This window comes from Acomys minous, assembly GCF_964271855.1.
Source record: "Acomys minous genome assembly, chromosome: 12".
In the NCBI taxonomy this organism is placed as follows: Eukaryota; Metazoa; Chordata; class Mammalia; order Rodentia; family Muridae; genus Acomys; species Acomys minous.
In genome coordinates, this window is record NC_140493.1 from 35,979,456 (window position 1) to 35,999,910 (window position 20,455).

A 20,455-nucleotide genomic window follows, 5' to 3' on the forward strand; every position below is an offset into this window, starting at 1 on the left:
TGGAGGACATGGAGAAAGAGAATTTTTCCTGTCTGCCTACTGGTGACTTTCTGAGCCCTGGGGAAGGAAATGAGGGCACATTCCATCTCTGACCTGCTCATGGCAAGAAGCGAGTCCAGCATTATCAGGGAGTAGAGCTTGCTGTCTGGATCCAAGAGGAAAATCCACAGCAGAAGCTGCATCAGCAGCCATGCCTTGTGTTCAGAGCATCTGAGCTAAATGCTGGCTTGAGGCTGGCCTCCGGTGTGGAGCCTTTAAGGTTACCTGGCTACAGAGCCTGATATGCATGAGCTGGAAGTGTCCTTACAGAGCTCAGCTGGTAATGTTTGATGTGAGGAAGGCAAGTAGACTGTTAGGAGGGAAAATTCCAGCTGTTTCTAGTGAAGACTCAAAGAATTGCCTTATATTCCTTGTATTTATCTGTGTACATGGATCAGTTAAAGCACAGGGTATTTTTCCATGTGCCTAACAAAATCAGTTTAACTTCTTAACCTGCCAAGCAATAAAGAAGTGGGAAACTATAGGCAGCAACCACAAAACAGAAATAAAAGAGAGTTATTTGAATTTACCGCCATTTTCTTTGATTCTGCTTCTCCTCACTACAACACAAAGCAGTTAGGAAGCTGGGTGAGCAAAGGGAGCTGCACATCAAGTTAAAATAATAGTTAACCCCTAAGCTGGACAGTTGCCCTTTAAATTTTAAATTGTATATAGTCACAGTATTTAAGCATAGTCCTTGAAACCTGACAGTTATACTCTACATGGATAATCAGAGTTAATGTGTGATTGAATCATGCAAAGTTTGTTCTATCTTGGGAGAGCTGTGTGAGTTCGTGAATAACCCAGTAACAGAAGAGAAGCCTGGCTGCAAATACATTTTAAGGAAGCTGTAAAAAGTTTCTTCCGAAATTGAGCAGACTGTTTCTGTACTCGACAAAAAATGCCAAATGGCTCACCTTGTCTACGACCCACTCATTCTTTGTAAAACTCTCATTTAGAGTTGTATTTTTAAAAAAACTCATTCCAAATATTTCTAAAAGATGCTTTATGAATTCTTTAAGATAAAAGAAATTGGAAACCTTGTTTTAAATGAAAAGTTAAATAGATAGTGCTTCCTAAAGAGATACAACCAAGCTAAAAAATTATTGAAAACACTGACAAGAGAGAAATTGTCCACTCCAATGGTCCTTCATGGACTTCAACATGAACTCACATTTTTATCTTTTACAAGGTACCATCTGTGACTGTGGGAGATACCGGAAAGTGGTTGGACAACTGGATATTAGTGTTGCTCGTCTTAAGACATCAATGAAGTTCATCAAGAATGGTAAACAGTCACCACTTTGCTCTCTTCCATACCTATTAACTTGGCCTTTCAACCCTACATTTCTTAACAAGAAATGCCTCTGGTCAGGCAAAATCTCACAATTCAAAAGTCTCTCAAAATATTGATTATCCTCTCAGATTCCAATATTTTTAGTTTCACTACACAGATTCAATAATATGTGTGGCGCATCAGTAGGAAAGGGACTTTGCTAAAAGTGGCTGTTAATCCCACCAAATAGGAGTAAAGACCGTTACCCGAATTCTTTGGTCAAATTAAGCAAGTTTTAATTTCTGTCAGACAAGTCTATTTCTCTAAAGTAGGGTTTGAGAGAATAACATCGAACATAGGAAAAAAATAGGGCTTATATAGCCCCCAAAACTGCAAAGCTAAAGTGTTTCCTAGGGTTTTGGGTTATGTATGAACTGAGAAGAACACTTCACAATTATTTTCAGAACATCTTATCAGTGTGGAGGTCAGGGTACAATGCGTAGAACATATCAAATTCCAGAAAATGGGCCAAAACCTGGTCAAATCCAAGTTTTACAGAAACAAGAATGAACTTATTTTGACCTTGCAACAAGGTGGCTTTTGATCTTAAGATGGAGTCAGGCTGGCCCGTCAAGCGGGAGGAGAAATGAGCAGAGTTGGGCAAGCTATACCAAAGAATAAAGGGAGACAGGTGTCGAGCAGAAACGGCATCTCTGAGAACACAGCCGTAGCAATGGTTACTTCCTTGAGTACCTGGGGTAGCACACAACTGCTGACAATAGAGCATTTAGTGTTTGTCATTATTACGTCACAGTGCTGTGAGTCACCCGAAGCTTGGAGAAGACCCTGCCTGCAGAGACAGATAGCATAGTAGGGTTTTTTTTCCTGACCCCCTCTTCCAATAATACATTCAGTATAGGTTTTAATGTGTTTCTATAGATCTTTCAGCTTGGTCATTTTTCTTGCACCTTGTTCATTTTTCCACACTAATGAGTAGAGAAGTCCTCAGCTTGGACAGGAATCTACTGAGACTGTTCTATTGAAGGAATTGGTGCAGTGACTACTATGGCTGATTTCATCCACCTAAACTTTCACTTAGTGTAACACTAGTGTAATGCGGATGTATGTGGAAGCAAACAAGTGCCATCTTGTGTTCAGAGTCACCATGTAATGATAGAGGCACAGGAAATATCAAAGCTTAACTGAGCAACTGAATTGGTTTTAAGTTCTAGTTGTAAGTCACACATAAGAACTTGTATGTTCTTGTGCTGTTCTCTCAGGGGGCTTGAGTTCCGTTCCCAGCACTCATGTCAGCCAGTTCACAACTGCCTGTAACTCTACTGCCAGAGGATCTGATACCATCTTCTTATTTCCATGGAAACCGTCACCTAACATGGCCTAAACACAGAGAGACATACACACATAATCATAAATTTAACAGATTATTTGCAGTATCTAGTTGTATCTTGAAACTCGGTCAGTAGTTAGGTCTCCCCTACAGTGGATAATCTCAGTCACTATATGTGTCCGTATTCTAGAAACGTGTCCTTATGTGGACAAACTTCTTTATTATTCCCATATGGTCCACCGGGTTTGCTTTTAATAAGCATTTGGCATTTCTTAGAGTGTTCTAGTCACTGGGTTGAAGAGTGTCAGAAATGAGCACTGACTTCAAGACATTCACAGCTGAAGGGATGCAATGTGCTGAGTGGTATAAAAGGGAAATTTGAAAGGACAATGTGAACCTAGGAGACCCCATGTCTGCCAAGGAGCATTGGGAAAGCTTCATATGGGAAAATTCATTTTCTCTGGGAACTAAAAGACCAGCAGAGTCTTCCCAGGCGTGATGGTGTGGGTGTGGAAGAAAGCGAGCCTCATATATCTGATACAAAAATGGTGAGATGCTCCAGGTAGCAGCTCATGTTAACTGGGCTATGATAGTCCAGGTAGCAGCTCCTGTTCACTGGGCTTTATTACCAAGGTTCTATTGGGCAGATGTATAGGAATCTGAGCAGGAACGAAGGGGAGATCAAATGGTAGACTTTCATTTTTTCACCTGATAAACAGAAAGGCACAGAAGAAATTAAACTGGTAACTACCTCACTGCGACCTTGCAAAACAGCTCTCAAATGCTGAGTGAATACATAGAAATCTGACAATATCATATAGGAATTTGCTTCTTGTGTCAAGACGCATTATGTTATTCTTCCTCTCCACCCCACAGTCATAGCAGGCATCCGAGAAACCGAAGAGAAATTTTACTACATTGTGCGGGAGGAGAAGAACTACAGGGAATCGCTGACCCACTGCAGGATCCGGGGAGGGATGCTAGCCATGCCTAAGGATGAAGTCGTTAACACTCTTATTGCTGACTATGTTGCCAAGAGTGGCTTCTTCAGAGTGTTCATTGGGGTTAACGACCTCGAGAGGGAGGGGCAGTACGTGTTCACAGACAACACCCCACTGCAGAACTACAGCAACTGGAAGGAAGGGGAGCCTAGTGACCCCTATGGCCATGAGGACTGCGTGGAGATGCTGAGCTCCGGCAGGTGGAACGACACAGAGTGTCATCTTACCATGTATTTCGTCTGTGAGTTTGTCAAGAAGAGAAGATAATTTCCCTCTTTTCCTAGAGCTCCCAGCAGTTACCGCCATCCATCTTAGCCTTCCTATTTACACTACACTTGCTAAAATGGCATCAGGGTGCTGTCTCCTCTTCCTTCTTCCTTGTCAACTGGGGCATTTTTGTACATGATGTCTACTTGGGCCAATCTTGGGGATTCTTTACATGTCACATCTTTATTTAACCCTCTGACTTGATGGAAGGAAAACTCCAGAACTCAAAAGGGAAAGGTTGTTCTTAAAGAATACAACTTATAGTCCTTCTGTTAAACTACCCCTTGCTATTAATGACTCCATTGTTTTCATAATTGTATTCACAGAGACCTTCCTTACTTTCTGCGTTAAAAATGAGGAGGGAGGGGTTAAAGCCTTCAGAAAACTCTAAAAGCATTAAAAGGGCTGCCCTCTCCAGAACATCTTCCCCTTCCATCAGATCTGTCACTCATGGAGAAATTTCCTGGGTGGCCTTTACACCTCTCTATAAATCAATGTTGCTGGAGATGCTCTCCCTATTATGTTGACACCATAGACCTATGCCAGGCACAACATTTGCAACGTGAATCAAATACGCATTCACTGAATTGGCAATGGCGTGCCTCGAGCTGCCGAGCAAACCTCAGAGCAGCTTTCAACTAGCATTTGAAAATAAACAGTGAGACAAAACTCCAGCTTCTCTTCCTATAAACCGATGCCCCACTTACGGGTGGTGACACATGATTAGATTGTCTAAAATGCTGGCAAAAGCGTTTAATGAAACAAGAGAGACAGATTAACAACATATGTTCTCCCGAAACCATCTGTTCAGAACTGTGCCCAGGACTAACCGGTTGTGAGATGAGACTGACCATCATTAGTCACAAATCCATGTCCTACAGAGTCCAGAGAAATGACATCAATAGATGACCTGGAAGGCCTGAGGCCCCTGATCCACTAAACACAGCCTACTCTTTGAAGGGGCCAACTACTCCTTAGGCACTGCTGTAGCTGCCATGCAGGACCCAGAATCACTGCAAGCCAGTATCCTGACAACTGAACTGAAGTCAGATGGCCGGAACTTTATAACTCCATGTTTTAAAATGTTGACAACTAATCAATATCTAACCTAGAATTTATGACCTACAAACATCTGTTAGCCAAATTCTGAACTTTCCATTTCCTTCTCTGGGGAAAGTTCTGAAAGTTCTCATTGTGCCAGGTGTCATTAGGAGACGACAGCATCAAAGTCAGGTCTCCCATGGTTGCCTTAGTCAGTTCAGGTCAATAGGAGAAATTCATTGGATCTTTGACATTTATCAGGTGATAAAATGAGTTAGAGTCTCTTTTGAGAATGTGGCTTAGGGTACTTTGAAGACTGATCAGTTTAATACAGTTACAAATCAGAGCAGCATGCCAAATGCCAGCCAAGATCTCAGAGAACTGGAACACCCAGAAACATGTGGAGGAAAAGACAGGGCTGAGAGCAGAGAGAGGCAGCCAAGAGCAAACACAGCCTAGGGCGGCTCCTTGGATCTGTGTTCCCAATTGCTGAGTCCCTGAAGTTGAATATTTTGCACATATGGCAAATGCTATCATTTCTATTATAAATGTTATAATGCTAATTCATTCTTTCAGAAACTTATCTCAGTCTGGAAGACACTTCTCAGAGTAGGTGACAGTTCCAAGGAAAAGGATCTATCCTGTAGCCTTGCCTTAAGGAACCTTTAAGACATTACACACTTTAGAACTATGATGAAAATGTGTTCATTTTTTTTCTATTTTTCCTTCAAGTGAGCATGTCAGTGTATGACTCCGGCTCTCCTCAAATGCACTGTCTTTCTGCCTCAGCCTCGTGGGTGATAGGTGTGCATCACCATGCCCAGCTGAAAATGTATCGTTACTACATGTTATATGTTTTATAAAAGCCTTTGCACCTCCTTTGTCATTTGGTACATGAAATATGAGAGGTGTAAAAGGCAGGGATTTTTACTGCCGTTTTTTTCTCAGTGAAAATACTGCAGCTCCAGGAAGCAAAGATATTAACAAAATCGGTGCATTTGAGAGAAAAGGAAGCTTCAGTCTTGCTCGTCCAAGCTGACAGCTCCCGGGATTGCATGTTTGGAAGGTAGCAAAATGTGGGCGGGATAGGGAAGAAGCATCACTCTCAGCACTGTCTACAGGGAGACGGGATTTCTGCAGCTCTTACCGCTGATGAGAAGGTGGTAATGCAGTTTCCTTCAGAGTGACAGAAGCTTGACAGCATTGCTCCAAAGTTCACACTGTCGATCAGTCATCATGGCTGCCTAAACATCTTTGCTGTCTGTGACCCTCACTAGCTGTATTATGGAAATAACTTAAATGTCCTTCACCTTGTTCTCATACCCTGTTCTCTTCATAGAGAGCCATGACAAGCAAGAAGGTGTTGTGGTGAGGTCTTTGGAAGAATATTAGCGAGGCACACTATATGGGTGCCACACTGCTACTAACTGCTACTAACCTAATGCACTGTAAGGTTCATGAGAGAGAATATTTTGAAATATATAAAAACCACTTAAACAAATATGCCAAAATTATAAATAGAAAACCTATAAATAGAAAAATCTACATTTAATCACATAAAATGTGAGTTTTGTAACATTAAAGTAAAATCACTGAGGGCTGGAGAAAGCTCAGTGGCTAAGAACCCATGCTGCTCTGTCAAGGGAGCCCAGGTAAGTTCCCAGCACTCACAATATGTTTGTAACGATTGTCCATAACTCTAACACCAGGGGACCTGAGACCTGACACCTTTATCTAGAGGCCATGGGCGCCTGTTCTCACGTGTGTGCAGTCTCACACACAGATGAACGTATATTCACATAACGGTAAAAGTAAAGCAAACCTTTTTTAAAAAACAAAGCTGTTACCTGTGATGCCTTTAGATTATTAGGTCTTTATACTATAGTCAAATCCTTTCATATGTGAGAGAAATATTATTTCAATGGGGATTGAAGAAGCACAAACCTTTATATAAGAGCAACTCTAACAGATGCTCATTGAGTCTGTATGTGTATGCTTTGGGCAATTTAATAAGCCCTCACAGCAAATTAAAATACATTTCATCTAAGTTGCATCCATTGTCCTTGTTCTGTTTTTTGATGTTTATACTTGAGAAGCCCTGAGACCAGCTGGGCAACCAACAGCAGGCTCTTCAGGAAAAGGAATGCAGAAGAAAGAACTGTCTTTGCCATGCTAAACATCATCCAAGTGACATAAAATACCACCACATTACCAAATCTTTGCATTATAACCAGTTAATTCAAATTGTGTTCATAATCACAAGAGGCAGATATGAAAAGTATGCACAGTACTCATTGAACTGGGCATCTCGATCATAGATAAATTGCTCAGTGGGATGGAATGAGTATAGGTTATGCAGGATCTAACAACTGAGGAAGATGCTATAGACAGATGGATGGTTTGCAAACCTCATAGAAAGGGTTAAGGACAGGTGTCCAGTATCAGTGGGAGAATGGAGTCAAAATCAGAGTCCATGTGCATGAAAGCATGAAGCCTCCATGGGGGAGTAGTTAAATAATGGTGTTTAGAGTAACATCAAAATTCATTAACCTCAGCATAGAATACACATAGTGTGGTGTGTCTAACATGTTTCAGATGGTATCGTGTTGAAAACTGTGAAGAGGACAGCTCAGATTTTCAACCTCTTGAGCAGAACTTACTTCAGGTTCTTTGTGCATCAATCGTATGACAACGAGGTTCAAGATTGAATACACTGCCGAGGTTATATAAAGGCATGCTGCTTTACTTCTGTGTTGTTATAACATAACATCTCTTCGGGAGTATGCTAAAATAATTTGGCTGAAGAATATTTGTAGGAGGATTTACATCACCATTTCTCAAAGAGTAACATTGACACATCTGTTCAAATATATGAATTCATCTACTTTAGCTTACTCATTTTCGTGTGAACACGAAGTTCCCATGTCAATGCGTACAGCCACCCACGTTATTTCCTTACAAGATGAAATACATCCTTTTGGTTGTGTATGAATGCACATTGACAATTGGCAAATGTTTCTTTCCTGATCATCCTCCTGACCTGTTCCTGACAGTCAGCAAAACTCTGATTTGCCCCGAATTCTCAGTTTTATTGTGAAATACGAAGCAGGTAGAAAAATGATTCCCTGAGTGTATAACTGACTAAGCTGTGAGTATAGCAAACTTTACATAACATGAGCCATTCAGTTTGAGAAAAAAGATTCCTGTGCATCAATACAATTTAAAAATATAAAGCCCTTTCTCATCTGTGTTGAATCTTAGCCTAATTTATCCATAGTTAGTTGCGGCTTTTTGTATACATCTGGTCAACTGTGCCTCTGGGAGCTGAGTTGAAGATGGGCACTGCTTAAGCTCCACCCTTGGATTTAGTGAGAGAATTCTCCTCCTGGAAATAGAATTCTACTCCTGTGTAAAATACCCAGAAAGTCACAGAAGCATAGACAAGTCTTGAGAAAATGATGTAACTTTCCTCCTCCATCCAGTAAGGTGATCGTAAATATTAAACTCAGAAGCCTAGTCTGTGTGGCACAAAATTAAGGAATGAGAACCTTTCCCCGGGCAGCCCACGAGTTTACTAGTTATTTACTGAGCCAACTCACATAACAGAGCCCTAGGGGAAGCTTGCCAGCAGAAAAGATGTGCTTTAGAAAGAACACTTTCAGAAATGGTAATGTTTAAAAATCTTTGCCTCAAATTTCTTTTGAGGGTTTATCATTGGCTTTTCTAACTACAGTACTTTTAGGAGACTCACATTCTTAGACTATTGACGGGTTATTCTACTAGCTTTGAATGCCCCATAGCTCCCCATTTCACATAACAGAGATGCTGTGCTTGCCCCCAAAGGAAGCTTAGAACACAAAAGAAAAAAGTCAATAAATACAGAGAGTATGTTACTTTCTCATAGCTGTGACCAACCTTCTAACCATGCAATTAGTGAGAGGAAAGGGTGCGCTTTGGGTCACAGTTAGGATGCATATAGTCCATTAGCACAGGGAAGGCATGGAGGTTGACAGCCTACTAGCAGGAGTATATAGCTGTTGGTGACATCTTACATCTGGTCAGTCAGGAGCTGAGACAGAACAGGGTCCTAGCAGGAGCACACTTCCCAGTGTGTTTGCTTTAGGATGACCCAAGCTTCTGGCCAGAACCTTTGCTCATACTATGCAAGTAGCACTAACAAATTCTGGTTCCCCGGCCTGAAATTTAGTGAAATTGAACTTTGGCTTGTGTCCAGGGCTTTAGAAGAAAGAACTAAGAGTTTGCCCAGTACCCATCACCACAACCACCCAGAGTTAAAAATTCTTGCACAGATCAGTAAACCAAATGAGGCAGTATGTCAAATAGCTATTCTCCTATGTGATGAAGTCATGAGCTTACTAACTATTTTCAGTGGAAATATAGTTGACCAAACATGAAGTTTCTGGAGAAATTTCCAAGAAAATAGAATATAATACAGAAAAGGATCAAACTTGACAAAATCTTGAAGATTTAGTTCTCGAAGACTTCTATTGCCTGATGGATGCCCGGTGGCTTCTGCTGTCTCCCAGGACATGGAGTGGTTTCCTTGTTGCCCATCTTCACAGCCAGTAGCTTCCGGCCTGCTCTTGTGGAAGGAGTTCGACAAAGGTATCTGAGAAGGAAGAGAGATCTGCCTTCTCCCCCCAAAACATAGACACCTGTTAAAACACCACCTATCCAGGTGGAGTGGACTAAGGTGGACGTCAACGAATTGCAGTAAAAGAAATCCCTCAGTTCAAAGGCTGAAACTAACTCAGGCCCTTTAACACAAGGAGCCACTGCATCCATAAAGCTCAATGAGGAGGGGCTAACTTCTAATGGTCATGGCAGACACCCTTTGTTCTTTCTGGTAATCGGTAACAAAGACAGCAGTTGTGTCAAAAGCAAAGGAACAGAGAACCTATCATCCCAGCCAGTCCATGCCCGTTCCACTGTGCAAAGGCTGAGGATATTCTCAAACAGTACTAGGCTGGTAATGCCCAAGAATTAATGGCAAAGTAAAACTGTGATCAAAGCAAGAACGATTCCAAATCCCATGCTCACAAATTACTCAGGAAGGCAAAGAAGTTGATGGCAAGCACTCCCAGAGGATTCGAATGGCAGGAAGCAGATAGGCAGAGGTTTCTGTCCACTCAGAACTGAGGGCTTGTGAGTTGACTGTTGATGTTACAGCCTTCGCTTTGTGGGTAATATCATTGTACAAACAATAGCTGGATAATTTGTGAAATAGGAGTTGGTAGAGTCCAAACATTGGTACGAATCAAACTATCACATTTCCAAGAATGTAGGGATGAGGGGTGTGTCACAAAAGCCTTTTTGGAGACCCCTAGAGGAATAATGCTGAATATCTGAAGGAGACGGGGCCCTGTACTATCTTCCTTTGTATTTTTCAAAAAGAGAGAGACACAAAAATTATGATGACTTCTTAAATTTGTAAAACAAAACAAACAAAACCCAACTTATTTAGAAACTGCTGTGTGTCTCTGTAATGGTGGGGGGCATGTGTCTGTGTATAGATACATTGGCTGAGGAGAGGCACAGGATGTGCATGTGAAAACCAGACGACAACCTTTGGTATGGTTCTTCGGGAGCTAAACATATTGGTATTTGAGGCAGATCCTCTAAATGGCTTCAAGCTCACGAATAGGAAAAGCAGACTGGCTAGTGGCCCCTAGAGATCTGCCTGTCTCTGTCCCCCACCCCCACCCCCAGCCAGGATTATACCACCAAGTGGATTTTGGTGACTGAAGGGCACAGTTGATTTGATAGAGATGGTGGCAGTTTGTCTCAGACAACAGTTCCACAGGACACTGATGTGCTGGAAGTAATCATGGCTTCTGCTTTCACTTTCTCTAAGCCTTATCTCTGTGTTCAAATCATTCTCTCCGACTATCCCATGGGAGCTGAGAGTAATACGTTTCTGATCCACCTTTCAAGAACATCAAGATAAATTCTCTTTTTCCTCATTAGTGGAATGCGCCCAGTAAGCCTTTGGCTCATCTCCCACCACGCCACTCTGACATAGAGGGTATGTTATCCTTGTTTCCTTTCATCTCCAATCAGCTATTTGATTCTTTTTACTATCTAACTTATATGCTAAGAATGTCTTAGACCTAGATCAAAGAAGCAAGGAGTGACTTAAAGTGCCAAAGACATAAAACTCATGCACACTTGATTAATTAATCAAGAGTGATAGCTACCAAATTATACATCTAAGCAAGTTTTCTATCTATTACTCATTAGGATTCACTCATGTTGATGATGCTCAGCAAACCCACATGAGAGGGGCAGCACATGGTGGAGAGGCCCTGGGCAATCAAGTTTCTTCTTCAAAAGGCTTTGTCAGAAGCAACTTACATTACCACAGAAGACTTTGATATTGCTACTCAGCAGCCATGTCACATGTAACTAAAGACCACATTCTAAAGATTCACACTTTGTTAGTGTCAACTTTGCAGTCTTTTATTATCTGAGCATGTGTCATAAAACCAAGATGGTTTCCACTTACATTCTTTCTGGTACTTCCCAAGTTTGGCTATGGAGTAGTACAGAAATCATGAGCGTAGATTAGGACTTGATGGGGCAAATGAGAGTGGGATTGCTTAAAGAAAAGATGTTGAATTTAAAAGGTAGGTTGAGATCTAAGTTATTCTAATATGTTTATTGGGTCTTCGAGAGGTCCATGTACTAGATTTTTATCATATTCTCCTGTCTCCTTTAACTCTTTCTAGATCCACCTACCCAAGTCTGTGTCTCTTTTATTTTTAATCCTTCAAAACTGATCTGTGTTACCTAAATATTACTCGATATGCGGCCTTCCACTGGAGAGTAGTTGACTTACAAGGGATGCCTTCTTAGAGATGACTGCTTCTCCCTCTCTTAGCCACTAACAATTGCCAACAACTCCATGGCTGACTGTAGGACTGTGTGCCTAGATCCCCTCTCCATGCTGGCATGTGGTATGTGCTGTCACAGCTGCTGTGAATTTATATGTGCAGATGCCCTGCTGTGTCCCAAAGATAGTGTTTCTTTGTTTTCCTCCACTACCTCTGGCGCTTACACTCATTTTGACCTCCTTTTCAGCAATGGCTGCTGAGCTTTGGGTGGTGGTGTTCAATATACATGTTACTTGTAGGGCTGAGCATTCTGCAGTCTAATCTTCTCTGTACCTTGGCCAGAAGTGGGTCACTGTGTTAGTCACCATCTACTGCAAAGAGAAGCTTCTAGATGAAGATTGAGAGGAGTATTGGTACTCTTTTAGGCATTTAAAAAGTTAAAAAAGAAAAAAATGAGGGGTTTTCTTTAGGAAGACCAAAAAAAAAACCTACACACAACAACAACAAAATCAAATAACAGCCAGAAATGTAGCAATATATTCAAAAATGTTCAAGGAAGAAAACAATCAATTATATTGAATTTCTCTGGAAATGTAAGTATAAAAATGGCTAAAAGTTTCTATTGGGTTTATCAATATCACAATGGAAGTAGAAGACAAAATAAAGTGAAAATTAAGAGAAAATTAGATGTAAGAAGTCAAGGAAGAATCCATAGGTAATATTCTTTGCAAGCTTGCTCGTAGAGGAACTAACAAAATCAAGAATGGTGCCTGGGTATGCCAGCCAGGAAACACAGCAGTGACTCCCCTTCAGCTCCACAGCTTACAATCTGAGACCTCAAGCGATGCCTCAACCCAAAGACAATGCCTAACCCAATTTGTAGCATCCACCACCACTACGCACATCCACAAATGCAATGCCTCTTCCATACATTTATCCTGTCCTATGGCTGTAACACTTGCAGTTTGAGGCGCAGCAACAAAACCAGGATTAGTATTACAACTTCATAGACAGAAGAGTGATTCTCACCAAAGCTACCTCTTATTAGGCATAGACTTTTCATCCTTTTAAATAAAGGCTGTAAACTACAGTTTCTTCTTATTATATCCAAATTTTCAGTATATATGGCCTCATGGTTTGGATCAATTATTAAGTGAAATAAGAGTTACTACTTGACCACAAGCAGTGACAGTTAGATAACCAAGGATGCTGCCAAGTGACAGATGAGTGAATAATGTATAGTGTGTGTATGCTTTACAAAGAGATTATTTATGTTCTAGATTGGGAGGAGAGAGGACACATAGGATTTGATCACACTACTCAGAACAGTAAACAGTTTAAAATTACTAATTACTTATTTCTGGAATTTTCCATGCAAAATTTGTGAACCATATTGAGACCAAGCATTTGAAATTATAGAAAAGTGAACCCACAGGTAAAGAGAAATTACTTTAATGATTGCTACAATGTAAACATGGTTCTAAGACTTTTACATGAATTTTTCATTTAGTATTCAAAAAAGTACATGTGATACAGGTTTATCATTACCATCATCATTTTCCACTTTATATTGTGAAAATTGAGACACAAAGACTAAGTAGCACCCCGAGGCCACCTTGGTACACCCTAAAGTCACCTTGTCAAGATTTCAATGCCCCAGTTTATCCAGTACAGTCTTAGTAAGTCATTGCACTATTCTGGCTCTTCATATGATGTTGGCATTTGCAAGGTTTCGAGTTTATACTATGCCTTTGCCAGTCGTGTTCTACGTGACTTCTCTCAGCTCTTTCTCAGCCTGCTATTTGCATGTACAGCACATCTATTCATGGATATATGAGGGAAGAAAAACACTGCTACTTTACAACATTTCCATCAGTCATGAGTAGGCTTGAAACTTCAGGACATTTCATCCATTTCTCAAAAGGAACAAATAGATATTTCAAGAATTCTGAAGATTATTCTTTTCCCCTGTCCCTCAAAAGGCAAGTAAAAATACAGCCTCACATAAAGGAATTGATTTTAATAGAGATAGAGTGTTCTGAGGGGACTTGGTTGAAAACACTTAAAGTCAGACATGATAAAGTTTCCGAAAAGAACTTGAGAGGCGACTGCTCAGACAGAAGAGGGAAGGTGATGGATGGGAGTCCCCTGAGCCACAGCAATGGGATACTGGAGTAGAGGATGACAGGAAGATGAAGAACACGGGGCCCTCTTAAAGAGCATTGTGAGTGCGGCCAGAGGAAAGCAGAGACTTATGGGCACACAGTGGGAGGGACATGATGTGCTTTCTTTGGGGTTCTACATTTGATCTTAGCTGAAAGTCTAAGGAATGATCCTTTGTTTGGGATTCTAAAAACATGTAAGTCCTTTACTGCAGAAATAGTATCCTAGAGTCAAAAGTGACCTTCATCAATCTAAAACGATGCCGGTCTCCCTCTCTTACTACTATGATGTGTGTACCAGGCTATGTTAGCTGTATTTATTGTTATGTTATAATTATGTTAGTTAGTTATATGAAGTGGCATCCAATATATCCATGGCAGCAATCATTTTCTCTGTTAGGTAACCATACAAAAATAAAGTTTTGCACTCTTAACATCTCCAAAACCTACATTTTGATGGATAAATAAATAAATAAGCAAGCTAACAAACAAATATGCATCATTTATAACCTTGCCTATAATCTCACCACCATCATTGGCCATCCCTTGTTAGATACAAAATTTCAAAACTATATATCTATTAGTAGTTTCCACAGAAAGTGGATTTATGCTCATTAGTTTGCTGTATTGTTGACTATTGTCTACTTGCTTACTTCAAATGGGTTGCTATGATGAAATATCATAAGTTATGTGGCTTATATGCAGGCATAGTGCCACACAATGTTAATCCCAACACTCAGGAGGGAGTCAGAGGCAGGTGGACCTGAGTTCAAGGCCAGCCTGGTCTATAAAATGAATTTCAGAACAGGCAGAGCTACACAGAGAAATCTGGTGGCAAAAAAGAAAAATAAATGTTGTGGCTTATAAGCAAAAGATATTTACTTCTCATAGTTCTAGAGGCTGTGAAATCCAAATGAAAGTAGCTGCAGATTTGTGTCTGTCAAAGTTGAGGTCCAAGTTCTTAGATGGATGGCTTCTCGTGGTACCTCATTCGTCTTCATACCACAAAGGTCAAAGCCAAGTGTCCAGGATATAACAAGTAATAGATTCATGTTTACCCAATAGCTACTTCATAAGTGTAAATCTGGGGAAAGAATGTAAAACCGCTGGTACTTCTGGGTCCTACCTTGTGCAAGATGCTATTATGCAAACCTTAAGAAACCTGGTCCATGTAAACAAGGACGTGGAGAAGAGTAGTAAATGTGATGTGTTTACAAATCTCCTGAGGAGACTTTTCACTGGAAAATGAACACAGAAGGAAGTCGTGGTCTATGCAGCCAGTGGTGGAAACAACTTACAGACCCTTAGAGACAGTCATACAAGAGATGGCTGGCAGAGATTGCCTATGAGGTAAGATGATATCCTGCATGCAGCCAGGGAGAGAAACCTAAAGCTCACCAGTTGTCCTGAATCTTCTGTTCTGTCCCCCTATGTGCTGCCCATTGACCCAACCCAAAGCAGATGCCAGGGACTAATACACCCATTTGTCATACAGAATTCAGCCTCCTGAGTGTCGAAGCAAGGTAGAGCCAGACAGAGACAAAATTAAATGGACATATAAAATGCTAAAACAGAGTAAACCCCTAGCATGATTGTTCAGCCAGGAGAGGCTAAGCTTTGCCTATGAGGAACACTTCTATAAGAATGAGGAAAATACAGGAAATCCAAAGAGCAGCAAGCAGAGGACACTATGAATAATATGGAAAGTCCTAATGTGGCTTGGAGTAAAAAGCTTGGAAAAGTGATAAAAACCTGATGTCATAGAAAATATATGAAGCTATGTCGAGTTAGAAGAATTTCAATTACAAGAGATAAAAACCCAACCCACACTAAGTGATGCAAAGAAGGAAACGGGAGGGAGGGCCATGATGAGATGATGGCACTTCTGGATCCAGTGTTTTTTATGCCCTTGGTTATCTTAGTCTTTGTCCATCTCCTTTTTTCAATTTTTCTTCCTACTAGAGGAGAAATGATATACATATTCAGACTCTCACTATTCCTCTGTATTAGCTCGGAAAAAAAAACAGACAAACAAACAGTGCATCCTAGAGCATGACACAATGACCTGTGTTTGCTCCAAATGCTTGGTCTTCATCTTAAGTTCACCATTGTCACTGCTCCAAAGGCAATGGGATCTTAGGAGTCAATGAATGAGGCCGACTAAAGTGTCATGTCATCGCCAACTTTATTCAGAGCATCATACAATTTATACCCTGGGAGTTAAGAAGAGTCACGTGAGTAAAGTATACAATCACAAGGACAAGCTCCACATGGTGGACAAGTCACATGGGGGCAGACAAGCTGCATGTGGCCAAAAAACCACGTTTTCCCATAGAGGCCTATAAGCAAATCACAACAGCCAGTTGTGATGAATAATCTAAAGTAAACTCACTCCAATCTGCTACACCTGGGAGCAGTATGAGAACACATTTCAAGAACAACTGTGTACTTTTAAAGAAAGTGAGGCCACAAGACTCATGTTTTTTTTTCTTGGAGTTTTCTTCCAAGCATTAAGAATTCACCTCACATAACTTCATTCTTGGGCCATGGTCTCATACACCATAATGACAAGTGTGAGGGTATGGTAGAGGAATTCGTTATCTCACAGAGTTGATATATTCTTCATATCTATCTATCTATCTATCTATCTATCTATCTATCTATCTATCTATCTCTAGAGTAGATACATTAGTCCTCATATGAAGCATTAGTATTGGAAACATGCTGTGTTAAATTCAAATGCAGAGATGAATAATAGGGAGTTAATTATGTTAAATGCAATTAACTGGACTATGCAAGCTATGGCTCCACCATGATAGTTACTCAGTGCTTTCTATCTTTAAAAGTCCTGTCACCATCCAGTTCTTCCACTCTATGTCCTAAGACCAGTGGGGCTTTATATAAAACTATCACAAGGCATCACTCCCCATCTTGTTAAATTGTAGAATGCCTCCTACACTCCTACTTTCCTTCTGCTCCCTCTCACGCGTTCTCAGTTAACTTACTCCTGCCAAGTAGATCGGCCCAGAGCTGCTTGTCAGTTATGACTGCTGTAAGCATGAATTCATTTGCAGTTACACATCTCATCTCAAGACTCCTTCTAAGAGATGTGATATATTATTCCACAGCACAGGGCACTTATTTTAGTGTAAAATAATGAGGCCACTCAGCCTTAAAATAAAGATCAAGCTGGTAGTTAAAAAAAAAAATATGGGCAACATTTTCCTTTGCCCTGCCCCTCCTTAGCACACTGGTTTGAGCCTCAATCCAGCCGGCAAGACTATGCTTACTGTATGTACAAAAATCAAATAAGGACAAGACCCTAAGGATATAAGTTCTGGCCTGAAATCAATCCTACAATGCCAAGATCACTTTCAAATTCCCTGAAATTTTAGTTTCCCTGAGCGTTTTAACAGTTAGTGGAAGTTTCCCAACTGGGGAGCTAGCCATTACAGTTTTCCACAGAGCAAGCATGCAGACTCTATGAGGTACTTCAAATTGTTACGATGCCCATCATGATTGCCTATTTACACTTACTTCAAGCTGACATTTCAGGGATGAGATGATGTTTGTTTCTGTTACTTAAAGCCACAATTTTGCTGTTAAGATGACTCATTATATCTGGAAACTTGACAACGATGTCAATTTGAAAACTTGAGTTTGTTCTGGGAGTTAGAATAAATGCACATATCTGCTTTCACTTTGCTGACCGCATCATCAGTGCTCCTCTCTGGGAGGAGAGAATGTCTTCAATCACAGCACTCTGCCAGCTGTGGGTCCATAGCAAGGACATGCTCCTTGTCCGTTCTTCTCATCTGCCACATCTAATGTGGATATTGGAGATCATGCTTTACACTTGGGCTGACAGCCTTGGCAGCTCTGTTCTTTTTTTCTTCAAAGGTTTTGGGACCTAAAAGTACTTCCAGGTCTCATAGGATCAAAGGATTTATTTATTTATTTATTATTTATTCAGTATTCCGTCTGCATGTGTGCCCACGCACCAGAAGAGGGCACCAAATCTCACTTTTAGATGGTTATGCACCACCATGTGCTTGCTGGGAATTGAACTCAGTACCTTTGGAAGAACAGCCAGTGCTCTTAACCTCTGAACCATCTCTCCAGCCCAATCAATTTTTTAAAGACCAGGGTTGTGGTTTCCCTAGCAATATAAACTCTTTAGAAGTTAGTGGGTTTTTGATCTGCTTACTTTTGGCCCTAGGTGCAACCACTGAGTTCTTTGACAAGAAGAGTTCTCAAACCCCATGTATGTCTTTTTCCTGGTTCAGTACTTACCTTACCCATCCTGTTACCACAGTTTCTTTTAAGCCAGTGCCTTTTAATATTGGATAATCTCTAGAACCACAGTTATCAGTCTATGTCCTTATGATATTTGCTATTAGAGCCTTCTTCAGTTTCTTGTGCCTTCTCATCATCAACGACTCAGCATCTTCTTACGTGGCAAGACTCTGATTGCTACACTCTGCTTCTCTCCACTCACTTGTGGACCGCCTAGTTCTTTTTTGAGACATGCATTTGTCATCATTTTGCAAAGGTGGCCAATAATGATAAAAAAAAAAACTGGTGTTCCTGCCCTATCCAGATATTTCTAAAACCACAAGCTAAGGCACCTTTTCTGCTCTAGTTACTAGTGGCAGCGGTCTTTCTGGTTAGACATCACAGAAGAAAATGAAGACTTGGCTTCTCATCCATCCCAGTGTGTGATAGGGACCTCTTTGTTGCCAACAATGACACGAATTCCATTTTACAGGTTTTCTTTCAAATAGTCTGGCTCAAAAATACCGATTTCTGTCTCCGTCAGGATAATAGCATGTGATATCTACACAAATGTGCCCTCCAGTCTTTGTGTGACACAAAGATCATTTTCACTCAGTTTACAGGTGAGAACAGAAGAGGCATTTTTTTCCATCTCATATGGATCCAATATGACACCTTTAACCTCCTAAGTTGCCACAGAAAAGGAAGAAAAGCTTAGAGGGACAGTGTGTTTATAGGTGAGTGATAGAAGGCATGATAGAAGGACCATTGCATCTGTACCTCCATATAGGATTTCATCACTCGGCCCAATAGAAGGATATTCCTTGATGAAATTCAGATTAGAACCCTATGGATATTATTAAGATGATACCTCTTTATATTTTAACTAAAATATACTTACATTATTCTCTCTCTTCCATTTCGTTCTTCCAGTCCTTCCCATGTACCATCCAACCCCTGTCCCTGGCATCCTTGATCTCTTTCAAACTCATGGCCTTTTTTCCTTTGTTGAGTCACACACACACACACACACACACACACACACACACACACACACACTTCAATAATATTTTTTGAGATGAAAAGTAGTTATTCCTATCAACTGAATCAAAATATTGTTATTGAAATGGCCCATTGTCCCCAGAAACTCAAATATTTCTTTTAATGTTTTTCCCACTGAAGAGAATTCGATCTGAAACGAATCATCTGGCACATGTAGTAGCACACGTCTTTAATCCTAGCACTGGGGAAGCAGAAGCAGGTGGCTCTCTGTGAGTTTGAGGCCACCCCAATGAAGTCTATGACAGCCAACGCTACACAGTAAGAACCTGTCTATAAACAAATACATAAGATAAAAATGAATCATGAGACAATTTAAATGAGACAAATTAAATGTTTTCAGCATAGGGTGGCTAGGGAAGGCCACTGAGGGCTCCAGAAATAAAAGAGTGCCAAGTTTGTGATAGTAATGGTCCTGAAACCTCCAGGCTAAGTGTATAGTCAGTGATTTCAAAGAGATCATTCGACTTCTGTGCTTCAGGTCCCTTCCCTTAAAATGTAGAGAAAGAAGAACTTGCCATGCTAGAAGTCATAGGTCTTATACATAAAAAATAATGAGAAAATTACGATATGTAGTAAGTGCTAATGTGGCTTTTAACGTGTCATGTCACTTCTGGGCCTAAGGAGATGGCTCAGTGGGTAAAATGCTTGCCACACAAGTGTGGATGTCTCATTCAGATCTCAGGAAGCTGCATACAGCTCTGTGTAGTAATGAGTGACTGAAATCCCAAGGCTTCCAGGGTAAAATAGGAGGCAGAGGAAGGAGAACCCCAGAACCCTTGGAGCTTGCAGACCAATTAACGTGGCACACACAGTGATGAGCAGTAGGAGACCCTGCCTCAAGTGAAGGGGGAGGTGAGGGCTGATCCCTGAGCTCATCCTTTCACGTTCCACATGCACAACGGCATGCACTTGCATGGGAACGCATCTGTGTGCACACACAAAGACATCTTTAAGTGTCACATAGAAAAATGTTGAAAGATCAGTACTCAGTACAGAAGATAATTAGAAAATATGGTGTTTTCTAATAGATTAGGAAGTCAGATGGACATATGCACATGTATATATGTAACCCAACAGACTCTAATGTCAAAATAACATTCATTTTCATGTTATTTTAACACATTTATGTT

At 40.7% G+C, this 20,455-nt stretch overlaps 1 protein-coding gene across 1 annotated transcript in view; it reads left to right on the forward strand.

Annotated features, from left to right (window-relative positions):
• The window catches only part of COLEC10 (collectin subfamily member 10), a 41,835-nt gene extending 34,867 nt beyond the window's left edge, over positions 1-6,968 (forward strand). Inside the window, exons 5-6 of the mRNA XM_084750688.1 lie at positions 1,232-1,327; positions 3,540-6,968. Of these exons, the coding sequence (XP_084606814.1) occupies positions 1,232-1,327; positions 3,540-3,931 (488 nt within the window). The 3' untranslated portion in view covers positions 3,932-6,968. The remainder of the gene's footprint in view (positions 1-1,231; positions 1,328-3,539) is intronic.
• Positions 6,969-20,455: the final 13,487 nt, after the last annotated feature.